The sequence below is a fragment of the Ciona robusta genome, chromosome 4 (assembly GCF_009617815.1).
Source record: "Ciona robusta chromosome 4, ASM961781v2".
Taxonomy (NCBI): Eukaryota; Metazoa; Chordata; class Ascidiacea; order Phlebobranchia; family Cionidae; genus Ciona; species Ciona robusta.
Genome location: NC_143238.1, coordinates 6,323,238 through 6,337,800, shown reverse-complemented (window position 1 = coordinate 6,337,800; position 14,563 = coordinate 6,323,238). Strand labels below are relative to the sequence as shown.

The 14,563-nt window shown below is 37.3% G+C and overlaps 5 protein-coding genes across 5 annotated transcripts; 1 reads left to right on the top strand and 4 right to left on the bottom strand.

Annotated features, from left to right (window-relative positions):
- Window positions 1-391: 391 nt before the first annotated feature.
- On the bottom strand, window positions 392-1,083 carry LOC149737127 (acyl-CoA-binding protein-like). Its single transcript, XM_089876338.1, has one exon. The coding sequence runs from the start codon at window positions 1,081-1,083 to the stop codon at window positions 835-837; it is 249 nt and encodes an 82-aa protein (XP_089732464.1). The 3' UTR covers window positions 392-834.
- A 46-nt stretch (window positions 1,084-1,129) lies between these two features.
- On the bottom strand, window positions 1,130-2,260 carry LOC149737126 (max-like protein X). The gene has a single exon (XM_089876333.1). The coding sequence runs from the start codon at window positions 2,252-2,254 to the stop codon at window positions 1,538-1,540; it is 717 nt and encodes a 238-aa protein (XP_089732459.1). The 5' UTR covers window positions 2,255-2,260; the 3' UTR covers window positions 1,130-1,537.
- A 64-nt stretch (window positions 2,261-2,324) lies between these two features.
- LOC149737125 (uncharacterized) lies at window positions 2,325-3,530 on the bottom strand. Its single transcript, XM_089876335.1, has 3 exons — window positions 3,274-3,530; window positions 3,004-3,206; window positions 2,325-2,722 (listed from the first exon to the last, which is right to left on the bottom strand). Exons 1-3 carry the CDS (start codon window positions 3,368-3,370, stop codon window positions 2,507-2,509), a joined length of 516 nt encoding a protein of 171 aa, XP_089732461.1. The 5' UTR covers window positions 3,371-3,530; the 3' UTR covers window positions 2,325-2,506.
- A 329-nt stretch (window positions 3,531-3,859) lies between these two features.
- LOC149737124 (F-box only protein 39-like) lies at window positions 3,860-9,322 on the bottom strand. Its single transcript, XM_089876319.1, has 4 exons — window positions 5,833-9,322; window positions 5,260-5,365; window positions 4,870-5,033; window positions 3,860-4,007 (listed from the first exon to the last, which is right to left on the bottom strand). The coding sequence occupies exons 1-4, from the start codon at window positions 6,820-6,822 to the stop codon at window positions 3,879-3,881; spliced, it is 1,389 nt and encodes a 462-aa protein (XP_089732445.1). The 5' UTR covers window positions 6,823-9,322; the 3' UTR covers window positions 3,860-3,878.
- A 144-nt stretch (window positions 9,323-9,466) lies between these two features.
- On the top strand, window positions 9,467-14,433 carry LOC149737123 (uncharacterized). Its single transcript, XM_089876317.1, has 7 exons — window positions 9,467-9,613; window positions 10,079-10,626; window positions 11,049-11,217; window positions 12,243-12,388; window positions 12,724-12,948; window positions 13,099-13,223; window positions 13,574-14,433. Exons 1-7 carry the CDS (start codon window positions 9,528-9,530, stop codon window positions 13,973-13,975), a joined length of 1,701 nt encoding a protein of 566 aa, XP_089732443.1. The 5' UTR covers window positions 9,467-9,527; the 3' UTR covers window positions 13,976-14,433.
- The last annotated feature ends 130 nt before the right edge of the window (window positions 14,434-14,563 follow it).

The window sequence follows — 14,563 nt, the reverse complement described above, 5'->3', positions numbered from 1 at the left end:
GTGGCCTTTACGAATGGCAAATACTGTACATATAAGTTAATGTATGAATGAATGAATGATATAAACACTGTCAAATGAAATCCATACTCTGAAAGGCATTATACAATTAATATGTTATTTACGGTTTCGGGTTACTTATGTTTTAAATAAACATGAACCTTTTTCTTACTTTGTTCGAAAGTGGGCTCAGTTTGTCCTTGGCCTCCTCACATAGAGGGCAAGGGTTCTTCGTGTATAGGGTTAACACTGGAAGAGGTTTCTTTACTTTAGTGGAGTTTACTCTGTTTGTGGTGTGCAAAGTACGAAGTACAATCCTACTAACGCTCATTACCTAACAATGCTGTAATTTATCTAACAGATTGTGTTTAAAATCATGTACACCTCACCTGCATAATTGGAACATTAAAATTTTATTTGCATACAACAATTATGTAATATTAGATTTGTAACACATGTTTAAATGGGGTTAATGCATTAGGTAGATATGTAATTTCATTTAGCCAGGAAATAGTACATCTTAAGAATGTATCGTCTTTTTTTGCAACACAACACATAATATGGGTTAATATATTTTGACGAAATAATGGCATTAGTTTCGATTTTGGATAGAAGACATAAATATAACACATTTAAAAAGACATAAATATAACACATTATAACACACTCTTTTGTTTTTCAAACTGATATCCAATCCAACTAGACTGGATAAATTATTAACCAAAGTTGACTAAAGCTGCTAGAAATAAATTATTGATGGAAAAATGCTTAAAACCATTTTGTAACAACTGCTATAATTTTGCTGCCATAATTAAAACACATGTCTGTTTTAGGTTGTTAACGCTTTAGCTCTTCAACCAAAGCAATGTACTGCTTCTCTGCATCACTTTGAGCCAACCCCTTCTTTCCATTCCAAGCATCCCATTTTGCTTTTCCCTTTAGGTCAAACATCCCAGGTCTGTCTGTATTACAATCGCCAATGGTGGCTTGCTTGTAAAGTGCATACAAGTCAAGAAGTTTCTCATCTGACGGACGTGTTGGCAAATTCTTTGCAGCTTCTGCTGCTGCATTAAATTCGGTGGACATCTTTAACAATTATGCAAGTTTGGTAACCTATGAAAAATCAGTAACCCTGGAAAACGGTGAAACAAAGTTAAATTAGCATAATGCGTAAGTGAAAACTGCTGTTAATGTTAAATACATTCTCAAACATTTTTACCAACAGCTGCTTGGCTACAAGTTTCAGGGTGTGGTGGGTATTTCACATTAGATCAATATAATTATATTATGAGGTCTTTTTGAAGGCTGTTAATTTTAAGTCATGGCAGATTAAAATAAATGCTGATAAGGCAGCAAGAAAGAAAAGACAATAAAAAAGACAAAACAAAATAATAATAAAACACGATTGTCATCAGTTAGCCAGAAGCACCATACTGTACTAAAAACAAATTCAACAATACAGTACATTTTGTCATTTTAAAATGTGCATTGTGCTATACCATAGACAATTGAACTTTGCAACTTAAATATAAGAAACAAGTCAAAAGCGCTGGGAACCATAATACGTGGTACTAGATGCCATACCAAGTACTTCATTCACAATGTTTCTTAACATAGGAGGCTTACAATGCTCCTCAATCCAGTTAATAATGCCATGAGAGACATCTTGAAATGTATTGGTTGTAATTGTTGAGTTAAAAGTCACAAATAATTTTTCCATTACTTGCTGGAAAATATTGAACTTAACTTCCTCTGAAACTTTTCCTTGCGCCCCATCGCTGAATTTCATTTGTTGCTTCACAATTTGCTCATAACTTGCTTTCATGATAGCAAGTGCCATTTTCTCTTTACGAAGCTGGTTTAACTCTTCAATCTGTTTCTTCTTTTGCTGCTGTAGAAACTCCACATAGTTAAGTGATCGCTGCAGAATCACAGCTTTGCTTAATTTCTGTGATCCTATAACATCCGCTTGCTGGACCAGGTTAGGGACAATGAGTTGAAGTTCATCATATCCTTTCCTGATCGCTTCTCTTCTTTTCTTCTCTGCTTGGGTGTGCGCCTCTCTTCTCCGCTCCTTATACGATTGATGATGTTTATCACTTGTGTCTTCATCTTCCTCGTCAGTGTTTGGCACAGAGGATGCCGCACTTGAAGGGTTTGATATTTGCAATGTGTTCGTAGCCATCTCTACATCAATGTGGGATGGAGAGTCACTAAGGTGATCAAAACTTGAGTCATTGTAACTTGAACTCGACATTTCAGCAATTAAACTCCGACATAAATGCGGTTATATAATCATCCAGTATAGAATCTTAAGCCTAACCAACCTAATATGATTGAAAGAAAAGAATGAACATATAACTTATACAACACCTTACAAGCCACCAAAATCTGTATAGGCTAGTGCAATCATTACAAGAAAAATAGAAGTATTAAAAAAACGAAACAGTTTTACAAAACAGCAATTATTTACAATGTATTGCAATCTCAACTGAATATATAACTGGTACTAGCTTTTATATGAGTCTGGCACAAGTAAAACGCTGTCTGTGTGTTTATTTTCGAGCAGCCTGTCTAAAATTATTCCAACAAAAGTCTCATGTTCTGTATGTGTCACATGATTAAAATTAACGGGCTGAAACTTCCAGCCTAGATGAGAATGACAGCGCGGGCATGTAGTGATCCTCCACACATAACCAGGGAACCAAGAAGCTTCTGAAAATGCCTATAAATTATAATAAAAAGTTTAATTTTTTCTTAAATGAGCTCCGAAAAATCATTGACAAAATTAGTTGACAAATTATGTTTTGCTGATAATCTTTTTATTTCAAAAGCATTAAGTTAAAAAGTTTATTTTTGTGCAAAAATGCCAGTGAATCATACACATAATTTTTCTCTCCGAACAAAGTAACGAAGATCAACTTATTTAAAAAAAGCAAATTGATGTAAATTTAAAATGCCACCCACCAGGGTGGTATGAAAAGTTGACTATATTAAACTCTGTACCTGTTCGTGTGCATAAACATTGGCAGTGGAAAAAGTCACAACATTAAATTGCATCTTTTGCGGATTTTGAAACAGTTGAATTTTAACCTTTGGTATGTTTAGTAACGTTTCGTTCCAGCACTTCAACGCAAGTGGGCTTTGGTGATGTGCAAACTGTTTTGGGTTTGCAATCGTTTCCCCACACTTTCTGCACAGAAAAGAGTCTAGAAATACATAATACAAAAGGTCTAAATCGTATAATTTCTGTAAACTTTAACAAATGGTTCTTACCGATTGTATCATCGTCGTGATCGTGACTTGTACAGTTTATAAAAGACAGCCTAATCAAATTCAAAACTAGTATAAAACTAGCTGCTTTAAAAAACATAGTTTGTTCTATATAATAGCTGTCCTATGTCTGTTAACACGAATGCTGGTAATGCATTATTCCGCAAATGTTTTACAAGCCTTTGCTACTCGAACTCGCGCAGCACGTATCTCGTATGACGTCACAATCATAATGAGCGCTCAGCGCGACTCTGCGCGATGGCGTGACTCTGCGCGATGGCGTGACTCTGCATGGCTCACTGATCGTGGCAACCGACAGTTCCCTGCCATACGCGTGGACACGCAACGGTTAAAACACCTTTAATGGCCTAATCGATTCAAAACAGATTAAAACCAAGTGTTTTAGTTGTCTAAAAGTATAGTTTCAATGTGTTTGATTGACCCACCGTTGTCATTGACCCACCGACTAGTTTAGTCGGTAGCCGAGTATACCATCCCTGTTCTCAGTAGGAAGTCGTATTTAAGCCATAACTAAGCACGAGAAAATTTTTGCGTTGCTATTTTCCCTTTAAAGACCGTACAAAAAATACACTGTATTATTAATATATTTAAATAGATGTAACACATGATGCATAGTAATTTAAATCGCCGCCGACCAATCTTTCATATTTGGCGAATATTCGATCTAATTCAGATTCCTCGTCTTGTGTGTCGTAGTCACGGAGGTAGATACGAATCTAAATAGAAAAATAGGGGTTATTCAAATAGTCTATTTACAAGTTTTTAATATCCGTGTTGATTAAAAGTAACTTTAACGCGCAGATAAAGCAAGGTATATCCATTCAATGTCGCTTACTTATGTATAGTAGGGTGGGGGAAGATGGGACACCTTTTCGTTTAGTTTTCTCTTTTCATTTGGTAGTAAACAAAGAACATTCATTGAATTATAAAAAAAGTATTTTCTCGACTTCCACAGACCGTTGTTAATTGTTTAAAACACGATCTATTTGGATATTAGGCTATTTGGATATTAGGTGTTAAAGGTGTCCCATCTTCCCCCACTCTACTATATATCGTCGAGTCGCGGGGCAGCGACCGTAGTTATCGTAGGGTGGGGGAAGATGGGATACCTTACGCACACAGCCTAAATATCGAAATATTCTAATCGTATTTTAAACATTTAGCAACGATCTACGGGTCTTGAGGATACAGTTTTATAACTTATTGAATTTGTTTTGTTTACTACCAAATTGGACGGGGAAATAGAATAAAGAGGCGTTCCATCTCCCCCCACCCTACTAAATAATACCCGCGTTCTGTTTTACACACCTCATTCCCACTTGTTTTTGACCACCGTATTTGATATGCACCGTCTATGGTTATAGTCATTATATGCTTGGCAAACAAAAAGATTAAGCTACATCTATTCGGACCTAATTGGTTTAATGTATATGCATGATCCACGTGGACATAATGGTTTGATCGGTAGCCCGTTATGATTATCTGCTACACGTTATAATTGCCCCATTAGCGCAATCATCTCTACAGTAGGCTACATAATACAAAAGTGGAAATCAAGCATTTGAAATGCAAATCTACCTTAATAATTTCCAATTTCGACTTTCCGTCCTGCACCATTTGTAGCAGACGATCTACAAACCTTGAAGTAATGAAAGCATACAGTTTCAAAGAGACAAGTTTGTCACAGTGCTGTATTAAAGTTAGCAACTCGTTTTCAAAGACTTCTCTTGTGTCCGGCAAGTCTGCGAACCAATGTAGTTCATTAAAATGTAAGACATACAAAAAACAACGGTCTATATAAGTGTCGTATAAGGACATGGCTTTATAATCCTTTGAATGTTCTTTTTACTAACCAGTGGGACGATAAAATAAAGTGCCCCTCTTTTTCTACCTTAGTTACCCCCTCTTGCCATACCCCACTACATCCATTCATTTATAGCATTGGAATGCTCATAAACTAACTTATACCTATTGTAATTCGCCGAAGATGTTTTTTAAACAGAGGTAGAATGCTTGTAATGGTTGGGTAAAGTTGCCATGATTGATCGGCGAAATAACATCCGTCAAACGAAACCTGAATAAAATTAATAGGGAAAATACTTAACAAGACACTTTACTCGGTTTACTGTATGGTGAAAAGATATAGTGGGGTGGGGAAGATGGGACACCCTTTCGTTCCATTTTCTTGTCCCATTTGGTAGTAACAAAAAACTTTTAACAAATTATAAAACCATATCTTCACGACTCCCATATAGACCGTTGTTAATTGTTTAAAGCACGATCAGGATATTTGGATATTATGTGCAAAAGGTGTCCCATCTCCCCCACAGTATATAGGTAATAAGTTTATTTAAGTCTGTTTAATTATTTTACCAGAATTGTTTTAGACTTTAGTTTGGATTTACCCAAACGATAAAAAAAAAACTTAGTTTAAGACTTCTTTTAGAAATAAAAAAGCTTACAGTTTTTGACGTGCTGATAAAAAAAAACTCACTTTAAGACTGAATGAATGCATGTAAAAGGAATTAAGATCAAATTCACCTGTGACAGTGGTATTTGAGGTAGCAGAATACGAAAGTGCTCGTCAGAGGTCATGACCCGTTGAAATAGCATATTCACTTTTAATGATGGACACTTTTTGACCAGAGCTCCCCACGAGTGCCCCCACACAACTTGGTTATGCGGGTCATACGCGTATACTTTTATGTAAAACCATCTTAACGAATCAGGATTCAGTTTTTCGGCCAAGCCGTCCAATAATTCTTCAGAGAGACAGCTGTAGTTTAGGTCCAATTCCTGAAGGTTTGTGAAGTTTTTTAAGCAGTCTACAAATTGTGGTTTATCGTAAACGGGGGTCGGAGTACGGCCGAAAAAATCTTCCAAATCGAGACGGGTTACAGTGTCACCAGTGTTGTAACCCATAGCGTACAGTACTTTATAACCGTCATCAAAATTTGCCCTCGCCCCACGCAAACATACGTCGCGCATACTGTGCTGACTTTTGCAGAAAAACTTGGCCAATGCAGAGCAAAAGTCTTCTTTATATAGCATCCATTGAGAACGGTCAAGTTGTAACATAGGTAATGACAGGACTTTGATCCGAGCCCGATTCTTAGCTAGATGATTTAGACAAACTTTGACGCAAACTTGGAACTTTTTACACACCCCTGTACTCACAGGACTATGTAGTCTAAACTCTAGTACGTGGAGGTATTTTCCAAACGTTCTAATAAAATGAGTAGCATATCTATATGGCTGGTGCGTCAAGTCCCGTGGTTCTCGGCCCGAGAAACGAAAATATTTCTCTCGCCAAAGCGAGGGCGTATGCCGTATAACATCATACCAGCGTTTGCATACGAACTGAAGTTCCAACAGCTGAGATTCTTTTAGATATGTGAAGATTTTGATCAGCGACACATGCGGCAAGTTATCCCAGCTTTTTGTATCGCTTACTGGAGTTTGGGGTCGAGTATTCGCTTTCGTTTCTTCGCAGACTATTTCCACAGTCGTTGCATCGGCTACAGAACTCATTTCGTTGCTTGGTGAACTAAAATTTTCATTCTGAATGTTTGCTACATGTTCTTATGACGTCACATAAGGCTTTATTTATAATAATTAGATTAACGTATAGGCTATAATACAAATAAATTAGATAAGTCTGTCATGTCATAAAATACTTTATAAACAGCTATTTCTGTACTGGATCAACAAAAAGACCTACAAAGGCTTTGTTTTATACTGAGCTGAATATGAAATATAAGATACAATATTAATCACATATTTGCAATGTAAGTTGCTTTAATAATTACATAGCGGCGTCATGCATTATTGCATTGAATAAACCGTCTTAGAGCAGCACAAAGCGTATATGTTCAGTTGTCATATCCTTTTCCTGTTATTGGAGTGAGTATCTGCCACGCTTTACCAACGAATACGAAAACTACTGTTTAGCTAAATCTAATTTAGAAGACTGCAATGGTGTTTTAAGCTCGTTAGCAGAATGCAGTAGCACAAGAAGGCGTTTAACTGCCTGTATAAGCAGTTATATAGATTTAGTTTTACAAGGGCATGCAGTTAGGGCGTGTTATAAAGGGTCTTATAGTATGCAGCATATTTCTACGAAAGTTACTACAATCAGTGCCACGCGAAAAAGTTGACCCTTCGAGAAAAACTAGTTTTAAATGCCTGCAGGCATTCGCAATTCTAGGTGAAGAAGTAATACATGTGTAGACATTACAGTCGTGTGCAGAATGTAATTTAATAGGAGTAGTATAGAAGAAATTATACCATGAAAGTGGCATTGTGTATACACCTGACGAGATCCCATGAAAAACAAACAGAATATTGGTTTAAAGTACAAACATACTTGAGAACTTGTGTGCCTTTTTAGTTATGCACTAGCTTTGGTAATGTGCTAATATAAACGTAATTTATTTGAGTTATACGCGTTGCAGTGGTTTGAAGGAAGTCGTGTCATTGCTGTAATCTATTAGCCATAAGTTTGTCATTAGAGTATGCTAATTACTAATTGACTGATGAGAATGCTTTCCGAATTGCCCCCGCAGCCCTATATTATAACACTCGTTAAAGTAGAAGCATTGCAGTAGTATTATTCAAGTTCAGAACAGCAAGCCGGTTCTAGGTGTACTTTAAATTATGTCAAATTCGGTGCACACAATCTCACAGTTACCGGTAATTCAGTTGCATTTTAGTGTATACGTGTCACGGGTTTCGGTTTGAATGATCATACACCTATTGTACTGAACCATTGTGTGAATTTGAAAAGGAAGCTGCTAGCTATTGCCGCTAACGAGAACAAACAACTGTATACAGCTATAGCTACTAACCGAATTGTCTGCTTACTGTTTTGTATGGGTTGACAGTACACTGCTGTTGTAAACGAGTTTAAAAATTTAAAGTTACCTGAAGCATAGCGGATGTTAAAGTTAGGTAAGGGGAAAAGTGTTGTACTGCCGAAGTTGGTATACGAATTCATGAGTTTACAGTTACCCGAAGCGTGGATAATGTCAAAGTTATAACATTAGTTATATTGAGGTTTCAAGCTGACAGGAGAATTGAATCTTTACCACGAAAGTGAACGTTAGCGATTACGTGCTCGGAAAGCCCCCAATTTTCCCTGGCGTGACGTGAATGACTCTGTTTGCTTTATGTTACGAGTTAACCCAAAGCCCAGCCGTCCCAGCGGCTTGGAAAATCGAGCATCGCGTGTTTAGGAAGCTATTCATCCGTAACCAGGCTATATATTGCTGTACCCTATTTAGCATAGCTTCGTTTCAACAACAGAGTAAACAGGTGTAGAGAACACAATAGCAGAGTATTTTACTAAATTTTGGAACTGCAAACATGGCTGTATCTTACTACACAAGGGATCAGGGTAGCGTTTCTAACGAAATAATAAAATCTAGTTTGTAGTTAAAAAAATACTTATTTTAACAAAATTAAACAGTCGAAATTATGAAACAGTTTAATACAGAACAGTTTAGATCCCTTTAGTGTGCAAACAAAACAGCAGTGAGGCGTAATAAGCTGTATTTGTACCGATATATGATGCAATAACTAGTAGCAGAGCCAAAGTTTTCTGCAGTCACGCGTTACTGGATTGTACAGTCTGAATAACAATACCGGTATTTGCCTATACCGGTGCGAATTGGCGTTGACACGTATTTCAACTCGAGTGTACCTTTGATCCAAAGCATACAAACTGTTATAGCGATGCGCGTTTAATCTTTATCGTATTCTGAACTGTGTGTGTATTGATCTATAGTTGTATCTATATTACATCATGACAGCCCATGTGTATGATACAAATTCCAACGTTCGGTTTAAAACTAAAAACATGTTTTTTTAAATCGAAATTTTTAGATGAAAACGTATCACACATATGAGCTGTCACGTTTGTATTAAAACTTACTAAAGAAGCTCAGTTTTATATACAGTACTATCGGGTAAGATGGGTCGTCTTTAGCGAATAATGTTCAAATATCCGGATCGTGTTTTAAACAAAAAATAACAAAGCTCTATAGGAGCCGTAAGAATGTGGTGTAATAATTCTTTGAATGTCCTTTGTTTACTACCAAATGGGACAAGAACAAGATAGTAATAGTATAGAATGCAATGGAAAGGTGTCCCATCTTACCCCAACCTACTGTGTTTTCAAATCCTAGTTTTATATATTTACGTATTTCTTGTTACAGCAACTTGCCTGTAGGTTAATTATGGGAAACACGTTAGAAGGCCAAGCTGCACAAGTGGATGTAATTATAATAGGCGGCGGACCGACTGGGCTTGGTGCAGCGTACAGGTTTGATTAAAGTTTCTATTTATAGCCCCCGCTTTGTATTTCCTGGTATACGGTAGACTGCAGCTATACGCAACCACTATATCTCTTTTAAGGCAAATTCCGGATTTTTATTGCTGGTGTTTTATGGTAGTTGATACTTATATATTTTACATACAGCGTGTTTTAATGATTGTCGTTTATCCATAATTACACGATTTCTCTTCTTCGTTGTTTTAATTAGAGTGATTTTCGAGATCCATAGGAATTTATGTTATGTTGTTCAGCAACCATGCTGTTGTTATAATAATATCCAATTATTTGCTATATGTAAACTAATATGAACTTTGTTGTTGCATGTAATTACACTCATATGATTGGGCGGGTGTATGAAACAGAACATCCATGTTAATTAAAGACTCATTGCACCGACACGCGAGGATAAATAAGTTACATTTATTCATATTGTTAAAACACGTTCTCTTTTAGGTTAAAACAATATGGATACGAGAATTGGCTTCTGTTGGACGCTGAAAAATATCCAGGAGGCTTAGCTGGGTCGATTAAAACTTCAGAAGGATTTCGGTTTGACCATGGTTACAAAACGCTGTCCAGTCATTACGAGTATTTCGACAAAATGATCGACGCATTTTACTGCCCGGATAACGGCCGTGTTATGGAGACAAGGAAACGGAATAACTTCGTTTATATTCGAGGAAAATTGGTCAAATACCCAGTTCAAAGTAACCTGGGTGGGTTGCCAGTATCAGAGAAGCAAGCCTGTGTTATGGATCTTGTAAAAGCGAAGCTGGAAGCCAAGGAAGCTGATAAAGATAAAGAACATGCCAATTTAGATGAGTTCTTGGTATCGGAATGGGGGGAGACCCTTTGTAATTTGTTCTTTCGTCCTTATATATTCAAATCGTGGGCCTACCCTACAGGAAAGTTAAGATCTGACTGGGTTCAGATCAAAATACCCCCAGCTGATCTCAGTGAAGATTTGAAACGCGTTATGAACGACGAGCAAGAGGATCCAGGTAGATATGAAACTGATTTAGTAGAAATCAATAAATTGGGCTAATTTTAGTAGGCTATATGTTTATAAGGTAAATGGTTTTTATAACGTCAATATTTTTAGAAGGTAACATGGCCAATTTTAAGGTATTTTTTATTCAAGAGACGATTGATACGTTTCAATGTGATGTTTATGTCGCATAATATTTGTTCATGGAAGATGTCGCGCATGCGCAGTAGTATCGTATCGTCCCATTTAAACAAAGAGTGTTTACACAATTGTTCCCCATATTCCGACGACTCTAAAAGAGCGTTGTTTGGTGTTAAAAATACGATTATACGACAAAACGATGTAGTGTACGACAAATTAAAGAGACGAATAGTTTGATAACCAATGCATTATACAAAGCATGTCGATGATAACCGTTATATACGTATGATATAGGTTGGGGAACAGAAGCTGAAACGATGTATCCAAGCAAAGGGGGATTGGTAGGCGTGTGGAGAAGCATTTCGAAATCGCTGCCCAAGTCGAACGTGAGGTTTAAAAATGAAATATCTGAGCTTGATATCGAGGAGAAAAAGATTGTTACAAAGGGAGGCTTGGAGATAAAGTAAGATGTATTTCTTATACAATATAGTAGGTTGGTAAGAAATGGGTCACCTTAATTGCTGGGTACATAGTGTACAAATATCCAAATCGTGTTTTAAACAATAAACAACGGTCTATATGAGTCGCGAAAATAGGGTTTTATAATTCTTTGAAATTTCTTTGTTTACTATCAAATGGGACGAGAAAATGTTGACCCATCTTCCCCCACCGACTATGTTTCCTTATATTATACACATAGCAGGTTTGGGTAAGATGGGACATGTTTAGATTATCTTTATCGCCCAATTGGTAGAAAACAAGGAATATTTATAAAATTATATAACCGCAACCCCGCGACTTTAAAACAACGTTGTTACTTGTCAAGAAGCTGATGATATTTCATGTGAACTCACGTTAATAAAGAGATAATGGGGAGCAGGACAGCAGTCGAAGTTTGTGTTAAAATATTGTTTTTGTTTTGTTCATAAAGGTATTAGTTTGTGGTTTAAAAGACACGTTTTTTGTTTTGACTCCTCCAGATTTGTTCAGGATTTTCGTTTTAGAAAGAGTTTAAACTGAGTATCGCTTTGATATCTTATCATGGCTTGGCTTGTATAAGCCACGTAAATGTTTGATATCTTATCATGACATGGCTTGTATAAGCCACGTAAATGAACCAGGACACACGACCGCGAAAGACTAAACCAACAATGGTCAAAACCGAAAGAGTTAGCGTAAATGACAAGAAAAATCTATATGGTTCTGCGGCGGGGTCGCCAGGAGATTTGGTATTCACATTGAAAATATCCCCAAAACATATTAACCCACAAAGTACGTTTAAGTGCGCACGATGTGTGAAACGCAATACCCGTGTTATACCAAGATAAAAAATATACATACATCCATTCATTCAATCCCGTGATATGAAATATATATTTAGAATTTACTCTTCTCCATTCTATATGGGTGGGACTATACGGCGAGTCATGCCAGCGCATCTGTGATTTGAGCCAATTACGTCAACATTTAACATATCTCTCACTACAGATACAAGCAATTAATCAGCACCATGCCTCTGACATCACTGCTTGAACTTTCTGGCCGTTCAGACTTAGCTGAGAATATGGTCAGTTCATCTCTCTTCGTTGTTTGCTTGGGCGTTAGAGGCGCCACCAACCATACGGATGTTTCAGGTGATATAGCATTATAACCTTTCATCTTTTTTTTAACGAGTTTAAAAAACTCTCATTTTGTCTTTTCGCTATTTACAAAATTAAAATACATTTTTTATCTTTTCGTCTTTATTTTTTGTTTTCTTACTTTTTGTCTTTTACTGTTCTTCATAACTCACTGTAAGCGGTTATATAGTATAGGTTAGCGTTAGGGTATAAGATCGCCATACGTTCCTTCAAATTTTAACTGTATTTTTACCCGTAGCGTGTTTACCAATGCCGTTTATTATTCGTTGTTTTATTTAATTTGATTTTCGCTATCAAATTCTTTTCTTTTATGTAAAATTTCCATTCAGGTTGCATTTATTACCCGGAATCCGACACTATCTTTCACCGAGCTTGCGTCTTCTCAAACTACGACCCAGATAGTCTCCCACCCCCTGATACTAAGCTACACACGATAAGGTTGGCAAAGTCAGCGTCGAATGAGGAAAACACTGAAGAGAAGGCTGGACCTTATTGGTCTCTAATGCTCGAAGTTAGCGGGGGACCGCTGAAAACAATCCAGGAAGCAACAGTTGGTAAGTAGCAAGGAACGTTTTGATTCCTTCTATTTGTTGTTTCAATAATATGATATTCGGTTACTTTATGGTGAAGAATCCTCCAATAGTTACAGATTAGACTTGTGGAAAGTGTTATAAATTGTTTAATATTATCTCCGCCCGTTTTAGTTGATGACGTCATAAGAGACGCTTGTTCTGTTGGTCTATTACGCGACGATGACGAAATTGTTTCAATCCATCTCACAGAAATGACCCACGGCTACCCCTTGCCTACCATAGGCGGCTATGAAAGGGTAAGTTCTCGTTTTGTTGCAAATATCTCCTAATTAGTATCATTCTTCTGGCGGTGTTTAATAGGTATAGAACCCATGCCTTTTATAACAAATTTTCATAAATAGAATTTTACCCGCAGCGTAGCTTTTAACGAACTTTCCCCTCTTCGCGGCCATACGAAGAGATGTATTCAATATGTGTTATATTAGTTGCAACGGAATATTTACCACAAAGTCATGACGTAAATGCTGTGTTTTATCTTCGTTTAAACATGGCATTTATTATTATATGAAGCAGGGCTAAAACATGGTCATAATTTTGCCAATTGCCCCAAAGATACTTTCTAAACTTGTTTTTCATGTTTGTGAAGGTGGATGAAGCACTTCGGTGGCTTAAAGCCAAAGACATCTGGAGCCGCGGTCGCTTCGGTGCATTTAAATACGAGGCTGGCGACCTGGACCATTGTCTAATTCAAGGTGTAGAGGCGGTTGATAATATGCTTAAGGGCATCCCGGAGCGTTGTATACGAGAACCGATAGAGGCCAACCGTGCAATAAAGCATCATCTGCCATCATACGATGTACCAACGCTAAGCGACGTGGGAAGTTTATCAGCGCCGGAAATCCACGTCGAAGAGAACGGTAGCATCGTTAGTGACGACACAATTGATCCTCTTGTGACGTCCGACTCGGAACAAAGCATAAACGCAGGCAGCGTGCGCAGCGCTATTACGATAGAACCGAACGCACCGAGCGACGCAGAGTCGGGTTGAAAAGTATTTGAATTAAATGTTATATGCGTGTGCTATGTACCAAAGTTGTACCCATCACTATGCCAAGTGTTTATTTTCTCCAGTAGCACATGACTGAAGCATTGCTGAACGAGTTGACCGCAGTAAGCTTCACAATGCCACTATTCCAGTTTAACCGGTTACGCGATAAAGCATGAGTAATTAACCGACCGTATTTATACATAGAAAATGTTATATTATGTGTACCGTGTAGTGCTTTAGTATTCAGGTTCTCCCCGTCTAAGGTTTGCCCATGCACTTAGTGTCTAATATCAGGACACAGGCTTAGCGCGTTTATTCACGGTTGTCGTGTATCCTATAAGAAGCTTAAGCGGCCGCTATTAGTAGTTTCTTTTCCCTATGCTGCTCAATGTGTTTGCAGTTTATAATGTTTTGTGACGAAACTGTCGCTGTTTAAATATACAAGAAGAACGGGTGTATGTTTGTGTATAAGTTTTATAAATGCATATTAAAGAATATATAGATTCCCCTGTACAGGTATAAAGTTATTATGTCATTTATCCATACACGCGTAGCGAGGTAACGGCAGTCATTATAACGGGTATCTTG

Coding starts and splice junctions, on each gene's coding strand:
- LOC149737127 (XM_089876338.1), bottom strand. CDS start 1,083: ATGTCCACCGAATTTAATGCAGCAGCAGAAGCTGCAAAGAATTTGCCA.
- LOC149737126 (XM_089876333.1), bottom strand. CDS start 2,254: ATGTCGAGTTCAAGTTACAATGACTCAAGTTTTGATCACCTTAGTGAC.
- LOC149737125 (XM_089876335.1), bottom strand. CDS start 3,370: ATGTTTTTTAAAGCAGCTAGTTTTATACTAGTTTTGAATTTGATTAGG. Junction 3,207..3,273: donor TCACGACGATGATACAATCG/GTAAGAACCATT, acceptor ATGTATTTCTAG/ACTCTTTTCTGTGCAGAAAG. Junction 2,723..3,003: donor ATGTTTATGCACACGAACAG/GTACAGAGTTTA, acceptor TATAATTTATAG/GCATTTTCAGAAGCTTCTTG.
- LOC149737124 (XM_089876319.1), bottom strand. CDS start 6,822: ATGAGTTCTGTAGCCGATGCAACGACTGTGGAAATAGTCTGCGAAGAA. Junction 5,366..5,832: donor CTCAAATACCACTGTCACAG/GTGAATTTGATC, acceptor AATTTTATTCAG/GTTTCGTTTGACGGATGTTA. Junction 4,008..4,869: donor CGAAATTGGAAATTATTAAG/GTAGATTTGCAT, acceptor TTTTCTATTTAG/ATTCGTATCTACCTCCGTGA.
- LOC149737123 (XM_089876317.1), top strand. CDS start 9,528: ATGGGAAACACGTTAGAAGGCCAAGCTGCACAAGTGGATGTAATTATA. Junction 9,614..10,078: donor GGGCTTGGTGCAGCGTACAG/GTTTGATTAAAG, acceptor GTTCTCTTTTAG/GTTAAAACAATATGGATACG. Junction 12,389..12,723: donor CAACCATACGGATGTTTCAG/GTGATATAGCAT, acceptor ATTTCCATTCAG/GTTGCATTTATTACCCGGAA.